The sequence below is a fragment of the Anoplolepis gracilipes genome, chromosome 4 (assembly GCF_047496725.1).
Source record: "Anoplolepis gracilipes chromosome 4, ASM4749672v1, whole genome shotgun sequence".
NCBI classification, from domain to species: Eukaryota; Metazoa; Arthropoda; class Insecta; order Hymenoptera; family Formicidae; genus Anoplolepis; species Anoplolepis gracilipes.
Genome location: NC_132973.1, coordinates 11,472,764 through 11,500,440, shown reverse-complemented (window position 1 = coordinate 11,500,440; position 27,677 = coordinate 11,472,764). Strand labels below are relative to the sequence as shown.

The 27,677-nt window shown below is 31.1% G+C and overlaps 1 protein-coding gene across 7 annotated transcripts in view; it reads left to right on the top strand.

The window, feature by feature from the left end:
• The window catches only part of Sick (sickie), a 183,905-nt gene that overhangs the window by 96,051 nt on the left and 60,177 nt on the right, over positions 1-27,677 (top strand). For 6 of the 7 annotated variants that reach the window (XM_072891062.1, XM_072891063.1, XM_072891058.1 and 3 more), the window contains 3 exons: positions 4,373-4,536; positions 25,516-25,669; positions 26,079-27,636. In XM_072891062.1, coding sequence (XP_072747163.1) covers positions 4,373-4,536; positions 25,516-25,669; positions 26,079-27,636 — 1,876 coding nt within the window. The remainder of the gene's footprint in view (positions 1-4,372; positions 4,537-25,515; positions 25,670-26,078; positions 27,637-27,677) is intronic. The other variant, XM_072891059.1, reaches the window with a different exon arrangement.

Here is a 27,677-nt window from a genome sequence, read left to right as displayed (position 1 = left end):
GAAAAGAAGATATTAATTATATTAATTTAAAGATAATTAATTTATTAATTTTATTATTAAGCTTAAAAATAAGAGCAACTTGCTACAGTTAATGTTACACCATGTTCGGGTTTCTAACGAAAGTTGGCTTCTACCTTCGCGAGACTTGGGAATCTCGCGATGGCGAACGAGAGAAAGAACATTCTCTCTCTATATCGCGGCGACGGGATCTGTAATTGGCGACCGTTCGAAAAATTGCACCGGCCGATCCGATCCCGGCAGTTGGCAATTAGAAGGAATGTCGTCCCGGACGATATGCATCTCGTCGTTGTTAATCAACCAACCTAATCACGCGTTCTTGTTGCTCGCAGGCATCGAAGAAGGGAACCCCAGCAGCTCCCTTCTTTTATAACTAAATGAGCATACGGCGCTTTTACGTCTAAACGGTGCTCTTCAGTTTCTTTTTTCGTTTTGCAAACAATTTTTGCGAATATTAATTTGTCCAAAATTTTCAATAGTAATCTTTTTAACCTAATATTAACTCAGAGATTTTTCAAAAGATTAATTTATTATTTGCATAGAGGTAGAGAGGGGAGAGAGAGAAAGAGAGAGAGAGAGAAAAGAATCGCAGATGCAATCTTAAATAATACAATATAATAGTTTTTGTAATATTGAATTTATAAAAGAAACTTAAAAAAAAAGATATTTAGCAAAAATTATTTATATAGAAAATATTGCACATAAACGAGTTAATTAAACTAATTGGCAAGCACAAAAACATTAAAACGATAAATATATATGATGAATTTACGTCAACTCGTTAATTGTAATCTCATTATTGAATTACATCGAGAACGATGCAAGTGCACATCTCGCGCGATGTATCGCCGGGTATCATTATTAGATTAGAGATTAGATATTAATAAAACATTAGGTAATAAAAAAACCGAGGGAACCTGACGTCATTTGTACGAAAAAATCGAGGATCATAAATTATACGTCGACGATTAATAAATCGACGTGATGTCGAACAAATTGCATCGCGTATGTAATCGAGAAATTCGCTTGCGTGTAATTTGTTCTTATAATAAAGGCTCTTATCGAGCGACTATCGAACGCAATTAATCAGACGTCACGATAATAATGGCCTTCGCCTTTCCTTGCGGAACGCAAACAGTACGCGCAAGTAAAAATTATTTAATCCGACGCTGTCATAAATAACATAACATTACCACGAAACAGAGTGGACTTGCAACGAAGCAATAATGATTGATGATTATGTGAAAATTACGATATTTAAGAATTTATTTTTATCCATTTTTGTTATAATAATACAATTTAATTATTAATATTGTTTAATAACTTATAATTAATTTAAGATAGTACAACTTTTATACATATAACCACAATAAAACAAAATTAATTTCAACTTTTGGCTAAATTGTTTTCTGAATGATTTGAGCATGTTTAGTGTCTAATTAGCTAAAGGATTAATAACACACACGAGTATCGTCATCAATGCAAGTTAAGTGAAAATAAAGGCGCCGTAAAGACGCCGTCTACGGTTGCACCAGACGCCCATCTCGCGCGATATTAATACGTCGGGGATAAGACGTCGCGGAGGCGGCGACGGTGGTGGTGACGGTGGTGGTGGCGGCAGTTGCAACACGCGTCGCGGCCGTGGCATTAATTTCCGATATTGCTCTCGTAAATATTCGCGACTCGCCGTATACCATCCTCGCCAGATTGAAACATCTCTCTTTTTCTTCGATTCGACGTCGCCGGCGCGGGGGTGCGTACATCTCTGCGAGAGGGTCATTTTTTATATATCGATCCTCAGGGCCGTAGTTATACTTTTGAAAAAGAAGGATATATATATATATATATATATATATATATACATATATATATATAAAGGACTAATGTTAGAGGAACTTGCAAAGTAAAGTAAAGGAGTTTAGTTTTATTAGGATAATTTTAATTTAGTTTAATTATATGTATAGAAATAATATGAGAGAGAGGGAGAAAGGTACACAAGTTGTTTTTTTGTAAATTTATTTATAAAAATTCATAAATTGTATTTTTTATTTAAAAATGTCTAACTTTTATCTCTTTTTTTCTTTCCCTCTCTTGTCACAACAAATTCCATCATTTGTCTTTCCTTCCTTTTTGTGCCTTAGAAGTTTTATAATTTTTATAAAATTTTTTGAAATTAGTATTTTTTATAGCAAGATTCTAGAATTATTTTTGAAGTACAGTCCTATGTAAGTCTTGTTTCAATATATTAAGGAAGGATTCGGAACAGAAAGGATGTCCTAAAACACATCTGCGACAAGTCTACATTTTGTCACGCAAAATAATAGCATTTCTCTTTCGATAACAGTCTTTTATTAGAAAAAAAATGTTCAATGTTATATAAACTCAAAATTAAAATATAAAAGAAAATTAATATTTAAATCATGTATAATATTTACTTTTTACGTATGTACATATATATAATGTTCTCTAATTTAATACTAATATAAAACTATATCGATATTAATTTAATTAAAACTTTTTTCGATAAATATGAGAAAGAGAGAGAGGGAGGAGGGGCAGATTTATTGCAGTTATTTCTCTATATAATTTATTAAGCAAAACCTTAATCGATTCAATCATTTATTTCAATCACAATCATAAAAAAATGAAAAAAATTCTAATTAAAAAATTATTATACAGTATTCTCGACGAACATTTGATGTAAATCTCACAACTCATCGTCTACTCATCACACTGACACAAACGAAATGGAAATTTATAAAACGGCTTTATGCGTGCATCTCCCTGCATCACGCATCGCCGCATAATTTAATCTCCCGTATATCTCGCTTGCATTGTGCCTTCCTCGAGCATTATTGTGTTGTGTCGTTATAGCGAAGGATCGCATCTCTCACAGCCTCTCACAGTTCAAAGAAAAGGACGCCACGAGGTGTGTCCCGCGGGTCGCGCTGTACCAACTGTACATACACGCGCGTGCGTGTGCGTGTGCGTGTGCATACGATGCAAATGGATGCGCAAGCTTAGTATATAAATCAGAGAACGAACCCAACTCATTCTCAACGTACCTTACAAAGTGTACATTTAAATTTTACTTCATTAAAATATATACTAAAAAAAAATTCAAAGAATTATTTTACATCTCAGAATAATAGTATTTTATAATATATACAATAGTTACATTGTTGCTTATATACTCGTATTTAGCACTATTTAGTAATATACATATCAATGTCAATTGATCAGACAATCAAAATCTAATTTACTTTTGATCAGATAATAGTTCCCGAATTTAATTTAGTAAACACCTGTACTGAATAATCGTTAATTTTTTTTAAACACTGGATAGATTATTTCGGTTTTTCAATATGATTGCAGTGGAAATTCTTATTTCTTTTTGTTCGCATCTGTCGAAAATAATTCAATTTTCAATTAAGAGATAAAAAATGGAGAAGTTGTGCTATGCAAGCCGGAGGCATTAATTTTTTTGCAGCATTGGTAGCATCCTGTAGCAGCAATGTTCCACTATAGACACTAGAGTCGATTGACAGCTGCAATTATTTCTGTTACAGCGAAATAGCGGATATATTTAGAACAAAGCGCGATGATTTACACGAGATGTGGATATCGGATAGCCGCGTTTAGCGTTAAATGTGCAGTATGGATACGAGTCAAAGACCGTTTCTCTGCCAAGCCAGTTATATTCGCGAGGTTTATAGACGGTACTCGGTAATTCGAGCACAAGTGTGTACAGAGCGGTATATTGCGGATTATATGCATTTGCATGTCGAAAAGCTGCTAGTTGAAAGGAATTTAACGACGTATTTAAACGTTGATTTATACGTTTGCTGGACCAAATTAGGTTATTAATTAGATAATGACTTAAAGAAGATATTCTATGTACAATGTACAATCAAATTTATTGTATAATATCGTATTGTATTATACGACGTTTTTTTTTTTTTTTTTTTTGTTATCATATTTTTTCTTATATGTAAGATGTATATAATTAGTTTATATGTTCATCGTTATAATACAGAAAATTATGCAATATACAAAATCTAATAGAGAATGTCATATAACAGAAATATATAATTGTATAAGAAATATTATGGGATTTAAATTAATGATTATTGATTCAGAGTTTCATTATGGTATTATTATCACATATTCTTTTCTATTTTTCTTTGTACAATGATATTTATAATTATTTTTATTAATAAGCTGCGGTAAATTACATAAATAAGTGTTCAAGAAATACATGCTTATATATTTTTTATAAATTTATTTTAATCAAGGATACACACAAGAAAAACATTTAAACGAATTAACAGCAGAGATTCTCTTTTCATTTAAGATTACCATCGCCTTACAACAAGCAGTCGTCGGGGGTTGGCGGCGTTGGGGGTGGTTCAGGAGGTGGCACGAGCATACCCCTGCCCGCGACTGTCGCTGCCACCAGAAGATGCCCCCCGGACAAAGTCAGACCGGCTCCGGCACCGACGCATCAATCACAACTCGGTAAGTTACATCAACTCATCTCTCTCACCCTCCTCTGATGCAAACTTTTCACATCGTGTTTGACAAACAAACGTGAAAGCTTTGCTCTTATTATGCGATAAAATATTTGTTATACTATAATAATTATACCGATTTTACGCTAATTTTTAAGTTGAAAGATTTGTAAATTATTTAGTTGATATTAATAAGTATTTTAGATATTATTTTGATTAAAGATTAATATTACTTAAAAAATCAATTATATATTTGCTAAAATAATACATTTTATTATTTATATACATTAATTTAATATACATGGTACGTGAAAGATTGCTCGAAAAATGCCCAAATAGTCTGACATTTCACATTATTTAATCTAACAAATTTATTACTGCATAATTTAATGGACAACAAAATATGATAAAATACCGAACTTTGAGAAATTCTAAATTTGAAAAGCAATCGGTAACTATGGCAAGCACACGAAATTTATTATTTGTTTTGCGGTACGATCGTGACGATGTCTGTATGTTCCACATTTTTATGAATGAAAATTCATTAGTGAGCAATATATAGCTCTTGCTAAATCGATCTTTCCGCGGCCGGTTTCACCAGCCGGTTTCCATTATTTTTTATCGAGTCACCGTAATATCGCTGTTGGAATTTTATTGCGCCGATCGTTATCAACTTTCAGCATGTATGGAATATGCCAAAAGTCGTGCGCTTTCTCTGAATTATTGAGAATAATCGTTGAGATAATTTCAAGAAAAATAATTGGCGCTACCACTTCTTATTTATTAAATTAACAGAAAATTAAATAATCCTTTTAAATCCTTGAATTCATTTATTCATTGAGAGAAAATTTATCCAAATTTTTCAATTGTTTTCTATATATAAGTCTCTTAATACTTTAGAAAATTTTGAGAAATTTGTAAATTTGCTATTTTTATATTATAAGAGAAATAAATATCTATGATTAAAAAAAAAAACATTTAAAAGAAAAGATTCAAAAATAACGTGACTACTAATTTGAGATAGATATGAATTTAAATATCGAATAATTACAAAAATATGCAAAATTATAAGAAGACTTTCTTCGTTTGAAAGGCAATTAAACGATTTCTTCTTTCAAATCACATTTCTTTCAAGACACAAAGAAGGACGAAAGGGCAGAACGAACATCCGCGTTAAAAACACTCTATTAGCCATTAGCCTTTGAATGGCTTTCAGCAACCCTTTGCGCATTTCTGACTATCGCGGGAGATCCTGGACCGCTATGGGGAACTAGCCTCTATGGGGCTCTCCCGTTCCCCCGAATACATACGTTGGCTTGTATGGTCATATCTACCCTGCGTACGCTCTCATACGCATTCGTCTTTCATTTATCCCCTTCTATACATATGTATATATATGTGTGTATATGTATATGTGTATATCTATGTATGTGCGTGAATTTTTCTTCCTGGTATATGTTTTTTTATTTTTATTTTGCTCTTTTTCTCTTTCTCTCAGTTACTGTTTCTTTGTCTTTTGGATAAGTGATTAGTATAGAGAAAAATTATACACTGTGATAAAATAATAATCTATAAAAATGTTGTTATCACAGCTGTATATACATACCTATACATAAAATATAAGATAAATTTGATAATTTATTAACTCTCATTTCTTAGGGTCTTTTCCAGAAACATATATTTGATTTCATCGTAATTCTTTCATGTCTATCTTATTTAACTGCACTTATTTTCTTCCAAAACGATAAATAATCTTCTTGTCTCTCTTCATTCCTCCCCCTCTCTCTCTCTCTCTCTCTCTCTTTCGCTCTCGCTCTCTTGCTGTTTCTCTATCGCTTTCTCGCATCCGTCCACATTCATCTATCTTCTCTATTGCGTGCGCACTACGCATACGTATGGCAATATTACGTATGAAGGGAATAGGGTAAAGGTAGGAAACCCGAGGGAGTGTTCTCCGCCCCTGCGAGATGATGTGGCACCCCATAGTTTATATTTTACTCTCAACTCCCAGTTTCCACGAGCCAGATGTGCTCGGGCACCCGATTTACAGAGGCGCTCAACTTTGAGCCTTTCCGCAGGATAATGCAGGACAGATAAGGAAAGCAAAGGAGAAGAGAGACCAGTCTTTTCGATAAAATGCACATACACACGAGTCTTTCTCTCCGCTTTCGACAATCCAGTCGGCTCTTTCCCTCGATTGCCTCACAACCGTCTCGAAAAATGCAAATGCTAACCGGTCCTTGTCGTGCGATTTTTTTTCTTTTTTTTTTTTCTTGTTAAGAGATCTCGTACAGCTCGTGCCGGCCATTACGGTAATGAACGAGAACAAGATTAATATTAAATCACCACTCCCATGTGGTTGTTTTATTCATATAAACGTATATTATCATGCATGAGATTTTTCCTTTGAAAATTTGAAAGTAAAGTATGATAAAACAAGGTTTTTACGTATGTAATATACGAAAAATATTTTTTTACAAAGTTACACAACATCTACGTTAATAAATTTGCGAAAAAAATATTTTACGTTTATTGAGGAGAAAGTAAATAATAATAGCTACAAAGTTAAGCTTATTATGTTAATATAAAAAAATATATTTTTTTCTCTGCATATTTAGAATAATTGTAGAATAAATGTTAATAATAATGATTTTTCTCATCTTTTTTACAATTTTCTTTTTATTTATTATTTTATTTATGTATTTATATAAGTTTGAATATTATTTCTTTATATTGTTAAACTTGTACTCTTTTTTTTCAGTACTTTCTAAGCTTCCGGGTGAAGGACAGAATCTGTATCTCCTTATCACTTATTTACACGGTTGGGCACCGCTGATGTGCGCTTTTACAGGGGGATGCTCTGTACTTTCTCTCTTTCTCTTTCTCGTCATTCTTGCTACTCTATACATATATCGTGACGGTATCAAAACGCGCATGTTCATATGCCTGGATACAGACTGCGTTTCTCCATCGTTCGAAATAGATTTTCACGTCGTACACAAACTAGCCGACCAGCCATAATGCATGTGCCGCGTACGCATAAACGAAAAAAAGATTTGTTACTCATCATGGTTTACGATATTAGGAATTTAAGATAGTTCTTTTTTTTCTGGCTATCTGCTACTTGTAGCGTTGCTGCTGTTGATAGTTTAAACGATAAGCTTGACTAGACTCAGGTCTAGGACAGGGTCTTGATTTACATGGCTATTTCCTTCTCGATAACATATTCGTGGATCAAAAAATATTTATGGAATAAAAAAATATTAATGGAATTTCTCCTGAAGATGTATGAATCTTTTCTACAGATCTGATTGCTATGATTTTTTTTTATTTATGAAATATACATATATCATTGATTTATAATGTTTTAAAATTTATTGAATTAATTTTTTTCTTATCATTAGATATCATTATATTTCAGTATTCTTACACTCTAATAATATCACATTCAAAAGTTTTCCCGTATTTTTTCATCTTATACGATCTTTTATATATAATTTATGTTTTTCAATTTACATACATACATACATGTATAAATTATTTCAAATTATATTTATATTAGAGCAACAGAGAGGGATATTTTTTAAATATGTATTTTTAAATATATTTGCATTTTTATATGTTTTTAATATTTCGAATAAATAAGGCTTTTAATATTTACAAACAAGTAGCTATCAACTTGGCGATAAGAGCCATACGCGGATGTCAGCGACTTTGCCCCGATATTTTTTCTCGCCTACATCTCTTTAGGGGGGTAAAGAGGGTCAAAAATGAGAATCTATTTCTTGGTAAAATACACCAAGTAAAATATGTGCCCTGCACGTTTCAAATTTTCGCGGAAAGAATTAATTTCTAAAGAAAATTTACGCATTAACATCCGCATACGGCTCTTATCGCCAAGTTGACAGTTACTTGTTTGTTATATATATATTTTTATTATACAGTGACATAATTGAGTTTATATTGCTTATGATTGCGAAACTTTGCAAACACAGCTATATGTATGGTTCTTTATGCGATGTATAAAGCTATTGATTAATTAATATGCGTTTATCACATTATCATAGTCATTATAGAACAGTGGTTGTATCAATTAGACAAGCTTTATGCGAAATTATGCCTGCCACTCATCTACGAACATATCGATCTCTCTATTTCTCTCTTTTTCTCTCTCTCTTCCTCTCTCTCTGTCTCTGCTTCGGCTTAACTCAATCCTCGTAATCCACCGTGCAACTTCCTGAAGAGATTTCCGGAGAACAAGGGAAAGAGTTCCATGTACGTTGTACTAAAAGCCGTAATTAAAGGATGCTATCCGAGCGTAGAAATAATCAAAATCATACGTATTAACTCAAGACTTTTTTAAATTTAACCAAAACAAACTATTTTATTAAAAAGTGTAATTTTAATGTTTTATATATCTGCAAAATAAGAAAATTTTTACAAATAATATAAATTATATTTTTTCTTATTTTTTATGTGAATATTTATTATATATATATATATATATATATATATATATATATATGAAAATTATAAGATTTGTGGAATTCATACAGTTTGTTGAACTATTCTTTTAAGCAAAATTTAATTTGGGATATATGCGCACGTTGTGAAGTCATCTTAAGCTTAGTAATCCGGCAAGAATCTTTCAAAGAGACAAGCAAAGTAAATAGAACAAGAGGACAAAAATAAAAAAAGAAAAGAGGAACCGAAGAACGGTTTCGACTATTCGTCAGCTCCGTTATAAACTGTCTTTCGTTTCGCGTGCGTATGTAGAAGAAAAAGAAAGAGACGTTTTCGAGAGAAAGAGAAAGCGCGAAAAGATCGACGTTGAAGGGAAGAGACTGAAAGAGGGTGATGAAAGGGAGAACAACGAGAGAAAATTGAAGTCTCGAAGCATACGTAAGATCTGCTGCTGCAGTCGGTCTTTAACCCCGAAACACTCGAGTGCCTCAGAGATTCTCAAATTTAAAAAAAGTACATTTTGAATTAGAGCTTTCGAAGTTTAGAAAGAAAGTTGTGACATTTTTCGCTAAAAATGAATATCTATTTTAAGAAATTATTTATATGATTTTGTTGGAATATATTTTCTAAAATGGATTATTTAGAATCACGCAACTAACTTCTTTTTCTTCATTGTTTTATTGCAATTTTAAAAGGATAAGGAAAATGTTTTTGTAAATTTGCGAGCTAACCAAATATATTGCAGGTATACATAACAATTTTAAATCTCTCTTCCATCATTTAATATTTAACATTTTTATTTTGACATAATTTATTTATATAATTATATAATTATAGGGGAACAGGAATTTTTGTTTTATTATACTATTATAGTTATACATATACTATATATATATATATATATATACATGTACTACTATATAAAAATTTCTTACAAATTTTAGAGATGTGCAATAATTTATAATTACACTTTTTATGTGTACGTGTGATTATATTTATTAATATTTACTTTTTATACAAAAATTAAAATTTTTATCTGATCAATAATGACATGGATTACTGACTTTGAATTTTTTATTATGTTTTTACTTTTTATTTATAATTTGTATGTATTTATCTTTTATCTATATATTTTTATTTTTATATCTGATTTTTTCAATAAAAGATTATTGACAATTCTCACAATTCTGAACGCAATCAAAATATCGATTGAGCATCACTGACCGAGGACGTTCAGAAACCCTTAAATCTTTCTCTTCCTTTCGTTTTCCTTCTGCCTTATACTAGTTAAAAATACTATTCTACATATACATTTGGATACCGATTTGGTACTGGTTTCGAGAATCGATCTGCCTTAAACCCGCTTTTTGAAATAGAGAAAGACTAGAGACGACCGATCATGACAGAGAAAAGAGGAAAATGCTATATGAAAAAAGTGCAACGCGATCGGCAGCATTTTATCAGAAATTATGTGTATCATTACGATGTGGAGGAAGAGGAATGATTTAAAGATATAAATAATTTACACTTTTATTATTAGCACAAGCGGCGTTCCTTCTTTGCAAAGTCTTCGATCTCTCGGAAAGATCCCCTTTCTTTCTTTCTTTTTTTCTTTTTTTTTCAATTTAAAATCATTTCTTAAAGTTGCTTTTAAAAAAAGAGTATTCATTAAAATGTAAAGGATCTATGTATAGTTATTGTCAAGTTTGATAATTTTAATTACATATTTTAATTTGATCGATTACATATTACATTGATTACATATTTTAGTTGATTGATAATTGATTTAAATATTTAAATCAATGACACTGAAAAAATTCAAAATTTGAAAAGAACAAATTATAATCAGATCGAATCGATACTAACCGTTTGTTAACACAACACCGAATTGGTCTTTTTACCGTCTTCTGCAGTAGCATATATATTTTATATTTCGAGTTTAATTGTTAAAGATAAAAAAGATATATTTAATGTTCAATCCTTGATTAAAGATCTACTAATTTTTCAAATGCGACGCATCAACAATTTTAACAATTTTTAACATATAAAATAAATTTAAGAAATAATAATGAATTAAAAAGATTGCAATATAGATGTATGATACTGTGTATTATATATGTTGCTACATGGATATACATATAATGTGTGGCCTTGTTTCGCAATATTAACACACTTTTTCTCAATCGTACAGTTGTCAAAACTTGTAAAATTCTCTTCCATATAGTTGTCAAGAAATATTATAGAACGGAATAAAAAAATTAATATTGCCGATTATGTACATGTGTATTATGTATACACATGATATAAAATGTTACAAAGTATCTTGTGTTTGTAAAATATATCGAGGTATGATGAAATGATATCACGTTAACATTATTACATTAAGGTAAAATAGTACATTTGAATATATTTCGATTGGACATTGTTTTTCTAATACGAGAAATGTAAATATTTTATAACGTTACAATAAATTTTTATTAATAATATTATATATTATTTATTATTAATAATTCTTTATTAGTAATTTGTGAAGAATTTTTGGCAGTTTTATAATAGTTTTATAAGAGTGGAAATACAAAAAAAATATTTAGTTATGCAGTGTTAAATTTTTGCATTTTTTTTCTGAAACTTAACAAGCAAGAACGAATGTTCGTGAATCTCTTATCTGGACATTAACACGTTCGTGTGTGAGGCATTTCCACCCTTTGCAAAGCTCTCTTACCCTTTATCATTCAAAAAGCGAGAGTGAAATCCGCTTTGTTCCGGAGGATGGAAAACTCGCTCTTTGTATGCTACTACGGTGTTTTCTACCCTCTGGCAATTTTCAACTGTCATCGCTTGTCCTCTTTTGCAACGCTCTCTGAACTTGCATCCCTCAACTCTACTGCACTCAGACTTACCTCTTGCAACTCTTAACTCCTTCCTGTGCAAGCGTGCAGTTTTTTCTCATCTTTTTAGTAGGATTTTTTACATAAACATATATTTTAATATCACAGCTGAAATATGCCTAAATACGAAAATACGAAAATTCCATCAAAAATATTGATATTTTTGGAGTGGAAATATTGTAAACTACTTTTATGATGCAGAAGAATAGAAGACACAAATATACACCGATATTTATCTCTCGGAATGCTGCGTAACTCACGATGCAAAGTATTAATCGTATGCTGTTTCCACGACAATCTAGATGAAAAGATACACTCATCGGACTTGGACCTTTGAACTCGATCTTGCATTTTCTTTTCTTTCTTCCTTTTTTAATCATTCTCTCTCTTTCTTTCACTCTTTCTTCATACACAGATACTATGTATGATACTTATGCGTTTTCTCATACATATTCCCTTTGATATCTTTTTTTTCGTTATGCATCTTTTATATATTCTTTCTTTCTCTTTTTTACCTCCTTTCAATTTCACTTTTTCTTTTTATTTCTTGTTGCTATATATATCCTTCGTCAAATAAATAATAATAATAATAATATATTATTATTATTACTATTATTTATTTATTTATTTGAAGAAGGATTATGTAAATAAAATTATTAAAATTTCATAGAGAATTTTTATAAAAGATTCTAAAGGAAGTAATTTTTTTATATAAAATGTACTTTAAGGGAACAAAAGCGAGCCAATGATAATGTTTGTACGTGTAGATCATTGTACTGGTTACTGCAGTAAAATATTTGTATAGTGGGGAATGCATTTAACACATATACAAGGTGTCTACTCCCTGGAAAAACATGGAACATTTGGAGTTATCAAGGAGTTTTTTTGTATCTAGAAAAACCAGGGAAGTCTAATGGAATTTTACTGGGATTCAAGAAATTTTTTTCGAAAATTCTCTTTTTGATAATTTTGTTCTAATATTGTAAACAGTTAGCCGTGTATGTGAAACTGGCATTTTACTTCCTGAAACTCATTAATTGTTGAGAGTTCTGGCTTTATTTTTAATAGAATTTTTGATAGATTAAACAAATAGTTCTGGCTATTAAATACCAAAAAAAATGATAAACTGATGATTTTTTTAACATTTCTAATCAGATTTTAAACGTTTTAGAGTGCTGTAATAATTCTAAAAAAAAAGTTCTATACTGAAAAATTATTAGAATAGTAATTAAACAAATTAAATTGCCAAATAAACGCTAGTGATATTTTGATAGTTTTATCAAGTAATGAAATTTCGTGTTATTTTTCAATTACTTTTAATTTTCAGAAAAAAAAGTTCTATACATAAAAGTAGTTCCATCTATATTACAATTGTTTTATACATAAAAATTATTCAATTAATAAATTATTAAAATATTTATTAAACTATTTACATGTTGGCCGAAACACCAAACGTAAAAATATCGATATCAGCACTGGTTGTATTTTGATAGTTCTGTGTCTATTTTATAGAAAGTTTATATCAGTCTGTAATTACTTTTAATTCACTTTTACGCATCTGGATTATATAATCCAGAAAGGATTATATGCGTAAAAATTATTAAAATATTTATTAAACTAATTAATTTAGCCGGTACATAAGTACCGAGACGAAATCATATTCGATTATTCTACCGACTTTAAATGAGATTTCGTGTGATTTTTTTGCGTCGTTCTGCAATCACTTATATTTTTTGTACAGAGTTCTAGATATGCATAAAAATTATTAGAATATTAAACAAATTAGATCGAGATGTCGGTATAATACGAAATCTCATTTGCGTCCATTACGTCTCATATTTTACGTTTATGTCCTCATTACGTTTCTCAGCTTCTGCAAGTTATTTACAAATCTAACACTTGAAACAATAAGAGTCTCTGTATTTTTTCTTCGTATAAATTAGAAAATGTATGTAATAAAAAAATATTGTTTTGGAGAAAATTGTTAATAAATCTTGAAAATATTGTTTTTATTTGAAATTTTGAACAAAAATCTCTGAAAAATCAGAGAATTTTCATAGAATTTTTTACAAGGTTTGAGACACCCTGCATATATCTATAATACATATATTTTAACTTTATAATATTTACACATGTATTTCATAAGTGCATAAATGATTTTTATACATTCTTCATTTATTTTGTAAAGTCATAATAGTGTGTAGATTCATAATACGATCTTTTGTTCATTTTCCATTCTCTTAATCTTTACGTTTTGTTCGCCAAGTAATAGGCATTATTTAACGTCCATTTTCTCTTACGTAGTGTATAATAAAGTCTCGCGTTGAAAATGAGAATTTTCGAGAGCACTCTCGATGAATGCATTCGCACAGTATTTGTTGTCATTTTTCTCGACGTTATACCTGAGCGCGCGTCTCGAGACAAACGTACTGCAAAAAACGCGACACGTGTATGTGACAGAGAACTTTGAAAGAGGGTCGTCCTGAAAAGAGGACGAAGGACCTGCAATCGGCAAGCGAGAATGAGAGAAAAAGAGATAGGCAGACGGGACAAATAAGGGAATCTAGAAAAAGGGGAGATTGTAATTTGCGCCGAAGCTTACTGCAAAACGAGACAACCGACTGACACGGCAGGGTGTTCGTTCATTCGTTTCGCGCGGGGAGAAATATCGTCAATTGCACACTATTCTACTGATGAGCGCCTCTTTGTGACTAGGAAAAAACGCGATTCCTGCTGTACATTTATTTTGTATAGCTGTGTTCGAAAAATATTACATAGCAATATTGCAAACATTCTTCTCGTTCGGATATTAAGGCTTCTCCAGTTTGATTGAGACCTTTGTACTTTATACGTGACATATGGGTTTATGTATTTTTTTCTAGAAATTAGAAATTTCTTAAAAATTTTGAAAATTTATCCCTTTTTGTGATTTTATATATATATATATGTACGATTAAATCATATTATGTACTACTCTTAGACTTTTGATATTTGAGCCCGCAATTTCATAATGGATTATAATATAATTCGAGTAATAAAATGCTATCGATTTTCAATCGAATTTAAAGAACCTCTAAATTCTTCAGAGACTTTTCTGCAATAGTCAAAGCACGACCGTTCGATGCATCCTCGTTGCAATTGATCAAAGACGAATTTGCCGATATAAAAAAACGCCTTTAAGTTCGTTTTCATGCTTTTCTCGATCGATCTCCTTTGCCGGTTCCTAATCCTTTTCTGCCGTTCTCTCTCTCTTTCTCGGGGAATTTTCAATCTCTGCTTTCATTCCCATCGATCTTTCAACTTTTACTAGATGGTGAATGTTCTTCGTCAAAAGTACGCGACGACAAAAAACTTGAAGCTGAGATAAAACATTTTTTTTATTTCTATGAGAGAAAAATGTTATCTTCTTTCACTTTTTCTTTACGAAACGAATATGAAAAACATTCATTCATTCGCGATTTCGGTAGTGGTCCATGTAGTTCATCAAACTTTCTCACGATCACAAAGATCTAAGATTCCTTTTATATCTACATATAGTAAGGATTCAAAACTAAAACAAGATGACTATATTTTAATTAAAAAGATTCGTAGATGTTAAAAAGGATTGCATACAATTTTTCCTAATTCTTTTACAGAAATTTTTTTTTCGGTTAAAATCACAAATAAATCTCAAATTTTATCCGATATCAAAAATTGGAGCAATTAACTTTACAAAATGTCATTCTGTTCATATTCTTGTATTTTTTCATTCTCGGCAAGATAGTTCTCCTGCAGAAACAAGTTCGTCATCCTAGATTATAAGATGATAACAGATATCGACCAATAATGTTACAACTGAAAAACCTGTATAATATTATTTTGAACAAAATATAATAATCATATAACTTTAAAAAATATTTCTATAAAATACAGTATTTTTGTAGTAGGTAATAAACATTCTTTTTTACTTGACATTTTTTTTCTTAGAATATATTTTTAAACATTTATAATTATTGAATTTTTTAATTTTGACATTGCACAAAAATATTATTATTGTTCTCTTTTGAGCTCCAAATATTAATTGAAGCAACTTTTAATTTAAATATAAATTTTTATTATTGTATTAATTTATTTTTATATATAAACTCAAAAAATTTTCTATTTTATTTAATTTTTGTTTAATATTTTAAATAATAACATTTTTAATAAAATATTTTTGCAATTTATCCAAAATTATTTGCCGTTTTTCACTACATTAATATTTTATTTTCCATAAAATCTTTTTCCCTATCTCTGATCGCAATTGTAATATGATTTTGTCCCCTTGTTCTCCCTTTCTGTACAAAAAATATGTTTTTTACGAGTAGCTGACACGTCGGCACGCGAGGCATTCGATTTAAAGATGGAACAGCATCTTCCGCTCAGAAGAAGCACTCTTGCTTATTTGTTCCGCGGGTATCAACAGCTGTTGCTGACATTAACTCCATCTTGTTTCACCCCACGCGTCCCTGCATTGTCGTCGCGATCAATTCCCTGATCGCGTCGGCCATTATCAAGCCTCCCTTAAATCGAGAGACTAGAAGAGGCATACGTTTTCATTTTATTCATAATGAAACTTTTCATGAACTTCTCACTCGAACATTTGTAATATAAAAATATACAACTGTAAGATTAATTAAATAGCTATCAATAATTAAATTAATTCAAAGTATTAATTTAATATGCTTGTAAGAAATTAAAGTAATTGATATTAATTTGATTATTTACATGAAATAAAAAGTTTCTTACATCTCGATTTTAAATAAAATATAAATATAAATTAAACCAATTAATTTTTAATAAATAATAATAATAATTATAAAAGATAATGAAATAAATCAAAGTATAATTGACTAGATGCAATAATTTTTATCAATCTCTATACCAAATCCATAAGGTATCAGATCGAATCAATCAAAACTAGCGTGAAACGACAGGTGATTCCGTTATCGTTCAGTTAATGGCGAACCTTTTTGAGGTACATTTGATGCACCTGGCTCGATCGCCAGGGGAAAAAAGAAAGGCAGGATCTCTGAAACGGACGAGAGAGTTCAGCACACGCGCTACATTATATCTTACAGGTCTTGGGATCATCATCGTTTATCATCGCGTCTCATCATCGTCTGACGCACCGTTACGCTCGCGTAACCCCCATCTGTGCCAACGTCCATCACGTTTTGCAATTTCATTATTTTTCATTAGTCCCCATTGTGAAGAGACAGAGAGAGAGAGAGAGAGAGAGAGAGAGACAGACAGAGAGAGAGAGAGAGGTGTCCTCGGCTCTTCAAACGCAATGAGATTAGCTGTTCGCTTTATTATTATGCTGGCATAAGCAAGCGTTTGTACGAGAAAGACTTCGATGAAAAATACGTCTTTGTCTATTTTTCATGAAAATTTGCATAGATGGAAAATAAATAAGAAATAAGGAAAAATATAAAAATACCATTATATTATTATACAACATCAGAAATATTGTCTAGCTCTAAAATTAATATCTTACAATTAGCTAAATCAAAGATCATCTTTAAATTACAGTAAGATATAAAAAGTAAAATTAGTTATTAATATAGTAATGATATTATCAGAGTGTCTACTTCCTGAAAAAGCATGGAAAACCGGGAATATTCAGGGATTTCTTTTGTATCTGGAAAAATCAGGGAGGTCTTATGAAATTTTAATGGAATTCAGAGAATTTTTTCAAAAATTCTTTTTTTGATAATTTTGCTTTTCAACTTGTAAACAGTCAGCTGTGAAACTGGCGTCTCATTTTGTAGAAACTCATTAATTGTTGAGTTTTGGCTTTATTTTTGATAATTCTAGAATTCTTGAGAAGATTAAACACACAAATAATTCTGACTATTAAACAAAAAAAATGGCTCGAGACAAACTGATTGTAAGATGTCAAGTTCACTGCATTTTGTTCGTTGACAATTTTTCTTATCAGATTTTAAGCACTTGTACGTTTCGGCCAATCTAATTTGTTTAATAAACATATGTTTATTGTAATAATTTTTACGCATAGAAGCCTCTATGGAAATGAAAAATGATTATAGACTGACATGAAATCTCATTAAAGTCGATAGAACTATCCAAATACGACCAATGTCTCATCTCAATATTTAATACGTTTGACGTTTTGGACGATCTATTTTGTAATTTTTTAAATAAATATACTAATAATTTTGATACATAGAACTCTCTCTTTTTCTTTCTAGAAATTAAAAGTAATTGTAAAACAACACAGTCTCATTAATCGATAGAACTATCGAAATATGACTAGCGTTTAATTTGCCAATTTAATTTGTTTAATTAATATTCTAATAATTTTTACGCATAGAATTTTTTGTATAACAATTGTGAAACTCTTAAACGCTTAAAGTCTAGCAAAAAATACTTAAAACATAATATTGAATATGAAGTACGTACTCTTTGTAACTTTTAATCATAAAGAAATGAAAATTTTATATAAATGAAAAGATATCTTATAAAAGTTATTCAGTTTTTTTTTAGTACATTTATAAAAATCTAACCAACTTGAAACTTAAGAGGCTCCGTGTTTTTCCCTCATATGAATGAAAAATATTAGAAAAATGCATGTAATAAAAAAAATTATTTCAAAGAAAGCTGTATTAAAAAGTTTCGAAAATATTCCTTTTACTTGGAATTTTGAAGAAAAATATCTGGAAAATCAAGGAATTTGCAGGGAATTTTTTTACAAGAATTGAGTAAACACCCTGTATTATGAATCAGGTTCATAATTAAAGTTGACCGACACAATATCTTTTGTATATTTGTATATCTCGTTGGAGGTAAAGTCACTAAATATTGAAAAGTAAAAGGAAGACAGATTGACAAGCGAAAGGGAAAGAGGCTTTGCACAGTTTGTATATGGTTTGTGTGAGTCACAGTCTGCTTAGGTTTTAGGTCGATCCCACGGGACGCTTGTGGGGATCCGCGAATGTAGAAGAAAAAGGGGGGTTGAAACACCCTTGCGCTAATTCGACGCACGTGCAAGGAGACACAAAGAGAGAAGGCCGCGAGAGTCGGTCGAAATTGAAACGAGCTCTCGATCGCCATTCCCGTCAATTATGAGCGCGATATTATCTCTTAGGGAGTTATTCGTTCCCTCGTTTCTTCATAGACATACTCGCTATTTTCCGCTTTACGCTCACTTTGCAATCGCAATAAAAAGAACGAGGCACTAACTTTGTTAACGACCACGTGTAATAGCTAAATATCCCTCTTTCTCCCTCTTATGTCGCGTCAAGTTCATTTTATTATTGCGAACGCATCGACTTGTTTGAGAGGCAAACTTAATTTATTTTCCCTTTATTTGGATCAATATTAATACGATGAAAATATCATACAAGATGCAACGGATCCCACCAATCATATTTTTTTACTAAAATGTTGTTCATTATATAAACGTCCGCATATAAATTTTTATCAATTTAACAATATCAAATAATTTATGTTATTGCATTATATTGCGTTTTAAGTTTCTCTACACGTCCCTGTGCTACAAAACATTCAAAAGACCATATATCTACTACATTTCGAATTATTTACGCCGAGTTAAAATTCGAGCATCATCCCCTCAAGTACCATTTTACGGATATATCTATTCTCTAATCGTCATAATGTAATCTCTGCTAATTTCTCTCCTTGTCTCTTTCTCCCTCTTTCTCTTCTAATCAAGATAAAGGAGTCTATCCCTGCACGATGTACCGACTGCTAATCAGCCTGGAAGCCTGACGAGGCGCGATGTAACACGTGTCGGTCATCGAGCAAATCGATTCGACAGCTAGTCGATAGCGGAGGATTCTTTGAAAAAGACTAGACTTAATTATCGAGGAAGCTTTTAAGGGTTCTTCTAATCCTCGATAATGATCTTTTTGAAGTGAGCTAAGATGTAACTTAAATCCACATTGCGTGTATTTAATCACTCTTTCTACTTTTCCTCGGTGCGGCTTGTCTTTTGACTCTGCGCATACACTACCAGGAATAAATTTTTATTTGATAAAGAAAGAGAGAGAGAGAGAGAGAGAGAGAGAGAAAGAAGAAAAAATATCAATGAAAGAATTTAATAATAGTAATGCTCAATTATTATTATCATGTTTGTTTTAACATCTTTCTCCTCTTCTGTAAGACTAATTATAATTTTTATAATTTATTTATATATATTTTTTTAATTACACATTTTATTCTGATTTTTTATTGAATATATATGATTACATACGTTTAAGTATTATTATTTTTTATCGAGATTAACGAAAAATCTTTTTAAATTAATTGATTATATCTCGATATTGTTTTAGTATTTCAGTATTTAGTACTTCGAATTTTTACGTCATCCGATTACTTTATCACGTCAGTTCTCGTCTGTTATGAGACGAATGCATTTGCATTATATTTTTCTCGCACATTTGCTTCATCCGCAATAAACAAAGCAAAAGGGGATGAAAGTAGCAGTTATGATATAAAAAAAAAAGAAGGAGCAAACGTTCGACAATCTGAGAGTCACTCGAGGATAAATCGTGCTTATCGCGTTTATGCACCATAAACGTTTTCTTAAAGATTCATGTCTACGGGAACACCTTGTCTGTGCACTCACGAAGAAATTCGTGACACGCAATATCGCGTTCCGTTTCGCTTCCGCACGTCTCAAGTTATGGTCCAAATAAAACTCGAAACGTTTCGAAACTACATTAAAATTTATTATGATCTTGAAATTTTACAATTTTTTACAAAATCAAGGCAGAGAGCATTTACATAACTATATAAATTGTGATGAAAAATAAAAAAGAAATATGATGTAATTTTATATATTAAATATAAGATACAACAATGTATAATGATATAAATAGAAATTTGGCTAACATAAATAGAATTTAAAAAAATATTTATATAATGATTAGATTAGGGATATCAAAATTTAGATTTTTTTTATCAAATTGTTAGATTTTTAAATTCTTGGATTTTTTAATTGTTAACTTTGGATTTAACCACACATATTTAAAATTGCCAAGTCTTGAATTTTTGTCTTCAACAATTTCTTTGTTTTTTCTTTAAAATTCTTAAATTTTATTTACTTTAGGTACACGTATCATATTGAACAAATAATTTTTCATATCTGAAATATGCATGGGTATGTGCGGTATAGTAAATGAAAAAAGGAATAACAGAAGAGAAAGAAGAAAACTTTTACGGTTGGCGTACGGTACATTGACGCGCTTCTAACAAGTGGTTCTCATATATCAACATTTACATGTGTGCGATTCGTTTTAATTCATTAATTATATATATAGCACTCATATCATTTATATGAAAGTAATGTCCTTTAGTGAATTAAAATTAATCACATACATACATATATACATATGTTACATATACATGTATGTGTATATGTATATATGCAATTTTTATATGTAAATTATTTCTTCGTAAATAATTTATATTTTCCATATTTATACAATGTAAAAATTTATATAAACTGCAACTCATGTTAAACCTGATAAACGTTAAAATTAATATAAGAAAGTGTATAGTGTTAAGCTGTGTTTAATGCATAATTTAAAATACAATCTCAAAAAAGATTAATGAAAATATGTTAATAAAAAATTAGTGTATTATTAACTCAAATCTAATTTTTTAATTTAATTTTGTGATTTTTATAATTTGAAACTTAATTTTAGATATATGTGGAGTTAACAAATAAAAGAGGCTAAACTTGATAATAAGACAATGATAAGTTTGAAGCTGATCACCGCTGAAGTTAATCTCGGTCTGTCAATTGCGTTCGCGATACATATGCGTATGTATATGTATGTACATGTACGCGAAATGCCTTTTCGCGTTGTACCGTTGCAGTGCCTTGCAGCGCAATTCCCTCGTACTCAGATGCGCTCTCGAACGGGAGAAACAAAGGGAGAAACTGAGGGGGTCCCGAGAAGGCTATAGCGGGAGTGTATGAGCTCGTACAAAATATAAGTACGAGTTTGCACGCGCGAGAGATTGCGAGAGGATACGCGAGCTGCAGCTGCAGATATTGTAATTAATTTCTGAACGATATAACAAATTATTAACCAAAACGTTTTAAATTATTGAAAATATTAAAAGAGAGAGTTGTGTGTAATTAATTCTCAAGTATATTTTTTTTTTTTTAATCCTTGCTAGTCGATTTATCACAAAAATTAATTTCGCAAAGTACATATAAAAGTTTGAGAAAGTTTTATTGATTATCTAGGGCTTCATAAAAATCGATAAGATTATACAAAAACATTTTTTTTTTTTTTTAATTTCTTTATCTATGGAAATTATTTATTTTTGTTACGGATCTTAATATTGTGACAATATTCTAAATTCTATTATTAGTTGTTATATTTTTGTTAGATACTATATGAAGTATAAAAAATTAGAAAATAAATTTTGGATATTTCTAGTTTTGAAAATTAACGATCTATATTTTTAAATATTAATTGATGATACATTTTTGTATGTATCATGAGAAACAAATCAGGCGCATCCCTTTTGCTTTCCCACGTGGGCTGATATTGTCTTATCTCAAACGGAAGGAGCAATGAGAGGATAGCGAAGGGGACATGTGAACATTAGTGTCAGTGAAGTGAGTGAATGAGTGCAGTCATGATTCTGTGGCAAGAAATTCTCCGCATGTAAGAGTTGCAGTTTGTACAAGGTATTGCTTATAGAACAAGACCTTTATTTAGAATCCTGTCGCAAAAAGTTAATGGTAGGATATTTTCCTAATCAGAATTCTCTAAAAAATTTATCTTGAAAACGAAACGTTCCATTAATTAATATTTTTGCAACAAATTCTTAATAAATATAATATTCTGTTGGTCCGAATTCTCTTACAAAAATCTTTCATAATAAATTTGTCTTTTTTCATTAATTTTTCTGGTAAGAGATTTTTATTTTTTCAAAAATTTTCCGTAAAAATTTTTTGTAAAAATTTATCTATCGTAAGAAATGAACAGAATATTCCAATGATTAAAGAAATCTTATACAGAATCTCTTATACAGAAAAGTTTTTATAAATAAGGATTACTTAAATTCAACTGTTAAATTTCTTCATCGAAAATAGCATAATTGAAATATTGATGTAACATTCATTTCTGATTCTCTGACATCTCGTTTCACTTTGAAAATTTGCAATACACTGTTATTAATATCACGACAGATCGATCGATATCGTCCTCGACTCGCACGATGAATCATTCTTGTGACAGCCGAGCGAATGCTCGGTCACGTTTTAACTCCCCTAAATTGTCTGTCTCTTTTCTTTCTCCATTGTGCACTGGATAAAAAAGGAATCGAATTTATTACGACACCCCGTGACTGGCGGTTTCGATAGGGCTCCAAATACATAGATTTGATCTTTACTCAACATTGACGAGACCTCGACCAATATCTTTGCTTAATATCCTGAATGGCTCCTCAACTTTGTCTCGAAACCTTATTAAATTTCTATAGTTGTGTTTCTATCTTTTCTAAAAAATAATTACAGAATTGTGTTTAGTACTCTATAAGATAAAAATTAGTAATTTATATAGAATTTATAGGATTTTATCATTATTTTTTTTTAAGAAGACAAACTTTTGAGTGAATCAATTCAACACAATTCAATGATTTTGATTTAAATAAAAATATATTTAACTACACACATATGTACATACATACAAATGGATAAGAAAAGATTTTTCGTTGTGGAAAACGTCATTAAACAATTAAAGCTTGCAACCAACAATAAGCTAATAAAACAAGATAGATTATACATATGTCGCATTAACTGCGATAAAAGGTCATGTCGGTTATCGTAAAATTCCTGTGCGACTGATCGCTTTCATTCGTCTTGTGCCAATCACATTTCGTGTCACGCTTGTAGGGACAATTGAGACGAGAATTAGGTAGTCGCAACTACTCTGCAAATCCTTCTCAAATGGGTCAATGAAGAAGAGCAATAATGGTTGCGAAATCCATATATGATTTCAAAAACGACAAATCACTGAAAAATTCACAATCTTTGTTCTTTTCAATTTTCTAGTTTTATATATTTAATATTTATTACGTACAAAAAAATAATATCTACATAACACAAATAACTAAAAAAATAAAAACAAATTGAAAATAACGTAACTTTGAATAATGAGAAATTAATTTTTAAGTTTTCTATAATTTTATAAAATTTTCACTTTTAATAAAATTGCTACTTATCGTTTACATACCGAAAAAAGTTCATTTATATCTTTATATAATATCTTTCTTTAAAATAAGCCAAAAGGATTCTTTTTTTTTAACAGTGTAATCCTTTAAAGTGTGTTTCAGATATTCTTAACATATGAGAAATAATACTAAATAGGATATTTTCTTATTATTCTTATATTATCTGGAATTAATAATCCTAACGATAATAAAAAACAATTTTACAAATTGTGAACATTTGCTATTTATTAAAATTTCGAGAACGAGTTAAATATACAGTTTTTACTTAATTTATAAATAAAGTATTTTTTGAAAAAAATCACAAACAAAGAAAATATCCTTATTTATTAAGAATATCTATTAAGAGGATTTATAAATTTTTCAGAATTTGTCAAATTTTTTTTTATCAAGGAACTAATTTATTTGGATAAAATCGTTTATCTATCGGCCCGTTCATACACACACACACACACACACATATATATATATATATATATATATATATATATATATATATAATTACATATATAATTTCTATAATTGATCACAGTTATTTACGATTTTGAGATCTCTTTCTCTTTCTTTCTCTCTCTCTCTCTCTCTCTTTCTCTAGCGTTGCATGCCGACGCGGATTGTTTGACAGAAACAACTTCTACGATTACTCGGGAAGAGCGGATCGGGTGGTATAGTACGACATGGTGGATTAATCTTCTCGCTCTCGGTAAACACGAACGGTTTATTTTGTCTACGGTGCTTTACGCCCGCGTTCTGCATTACGCATATGCACAGTGCGTGCACATACAGCGAATCGGAATCACAGCGCGGCTGTGCGCGCTTAATGATGCGGCCGATCATCATTTTATTGAGACGGCTAATAACAGTGTGTCTCGCGATGCCTGGATGGAAAATTTACAGTCATAATTCTTTGTTAGATACTTGATAATGGAAAAATTAAACATAAGCATTACATTATTTTCTCAAATTCAGTATTGTCAAAAATTTTATTATTTTTTATTACCACTAAATTTTTATTGTTCTTAAAAATATTGCCACCGTATTACAAATATTATCTTTGATTTTATTGTTTTATTCTCAAAAAAATTAAAAACTAATTGTAAGAAATCAATAATTGATTGAAAAGAAGATTATTTTTCGAATTTACATATTGCAACTGATATATGTATGCATGTTAAGTTCTGTATTATTTAGCATATTATAATTGTTTAGTTATTTAGTTAATTATTAAGTTATTTAATTCTATAAATTTCTTTTCTTCTCTCCTTCTTCTTTTCCTCGTTCTTTCTCAATCAAAAGCATATTAAATTGCAGTTAAATTGTAAAAAAATATTTTGATTTTAAACATTCTTTATATTTTTTTGCTTTTTTTGTTTCAGTAGGCCTGAAACACGGAAACGGTGGTGTAGGCAGCGCGAGCAGTTCTAGGAGTACTAGTCCAAGTCAACAACAACCGTCCCAAGGCGCTCTTTCGTTTATCCCGCAACCCAGGAGTCAGAACACGAATCGACAACCAGTGGCTACTACACCGAGGTAAAATTTGTGTTGAGAAAATATAAATACTTTCTTTTCGCAATCATGCGAAATTTTATTAATCACTATTAAACTTTATTTATTATTATATAATAAAATAGAATTAAAAACTATTAAAAATGAATTTAATATAAAAAATTAAAATAAAAGATTATTTAGAATTTTCTTTTTAAGTAAAGAAAATGCATTGTTTGAGATATTGCATAGATTGTTGTTTATTGCAAAATAATTACCGCGCATTCTATAATATTAATATTAAATACTATTATTTGAAATTTATGTTTTAATTAGAAAGAAACACATATCTTTTATATAATCTATATTTAAATATTTAAAGAATTAGAATTTTTGAATGACATTTGTCTCTCTCTTCTTAATTTAATTTTATTTATTTTTTATTAACTTGCAGTCCTCGGGCATCCACGGTGGGTCGACCTAACGGGGGCCTAAGGGTCCAACAACAAGCCTTGCCATATTCCGGAAACCCCACTCCAGCGCCTCAACCAAACAAAAATTCTGTGTTAGATAAGTTTAAACTCTTCAACAATAAGGAGAAAAATCAAGAACGTGGGAAAGCTTCTTCAGGAGTTTCAAAACGCACTTCGAGTTCCTCTGGATTTTCTTCAGCTCGATCTGAACACTCAGATAGTTCAACTTCCCTGTGTGATCAAAGCAAAGCGCAAGCCCAAGAATCACCGAAGAGTCGCGCTCTGAAATCGAAACTGCAATCAGCCAAGCCGGTAAAGCAGGCAAGCCCGAAGACAGGCAGGAAGGAGCAAAGCAAGGCTCAGAGTAAGATCGCACGTACGAGTAAAGGTCCTCTAAGTTCTTCGGAGAAGCTAACGATGCCCTATAATAATCCGGTCTTAGAGCAAGATGGGAAGATCGCCAGTAAAGTGGTGGCTACCAAATTACCAAATGATAAGAAAACATCGAATCTTCAAGAATTGGCAAAGCAATCGGTGACACAATCACCAAAGACGAATTTTTCAGTCCTGACGCCGCCTAGACAGATTAATCCTCAAGACATCAAGAACGTAAACTTGAAGAACGAGCTCCCTACGACAAAACCTTCATCTAGACCTAAAATGGAGCTTCCGGGTAAGATACCAGATCCGAAAATTCATTTGCAAAATGTGAAATCACCGCCGAACGGTCTAAACAAAGACCTAATGATACAGAAGGCCATTTTGGCGAATACCAATGGCATCATCAAGCCGTCCGAAACGGTAGAAATGCTCACCCGCGAAAACGACGTCTTTAATCGCACCTTGAGCATGAATCAAGCCAACTTGTCAGACTGCAAGGATTTCATATCAAAACAGAAAGAACCGGAAGTTTTTGAAGCGCAATCAGAAGTGGAAAGTTTTGATTCAGCATCAAAGACTCTAGAATCAAACCAGGACAAGGTTATTTGCGAGGAAGAAGTCGAATCTATCGACATTCCCAACGAAAAACAACATTCTCCGACTGATCACAGGGATCCAGTGACTGATGAGAAGCCAACTAATATTGAAGATGGACCTACAAGCTCTCCCGCGCAGAGTAATCTGAACTTTGGGCCCAGTAAACCGCTGACGAATTTGAATAGTCCTCTTCAGGGTCCGAATTTGGCAGGTCCTGGTCTCAGTCCGGGTTCCAGCATACCAAAACCTACCGCTCTCGTGAAGGGTACGTCAAAACCATCGAAAGAGAGCGGCATAGCCGGTGGTGTACCAACGCCGACGAAGTTGAAGAGTGGCGATACTCTTCATCGCAAACTTGATCCCAATACAGTAGCAATGGTGTCGCCCATGCCGAGTATCTCAGACCTCATGTCTGAAAGCTCGCATAGCAATTCTAACAGCACTGGACAAAGTAATTCGAGCGACAGTAGTGTAATTTATAGACCGAGCAGCGAAAGCGGCAGCGAGATCAAGACGATTCCCAATCGGAAGATCGACACTACATTCGAACAATTGGAGAAGGTTAGTATTTTTTGGAAAATTTTTGATATATTACTGGATAA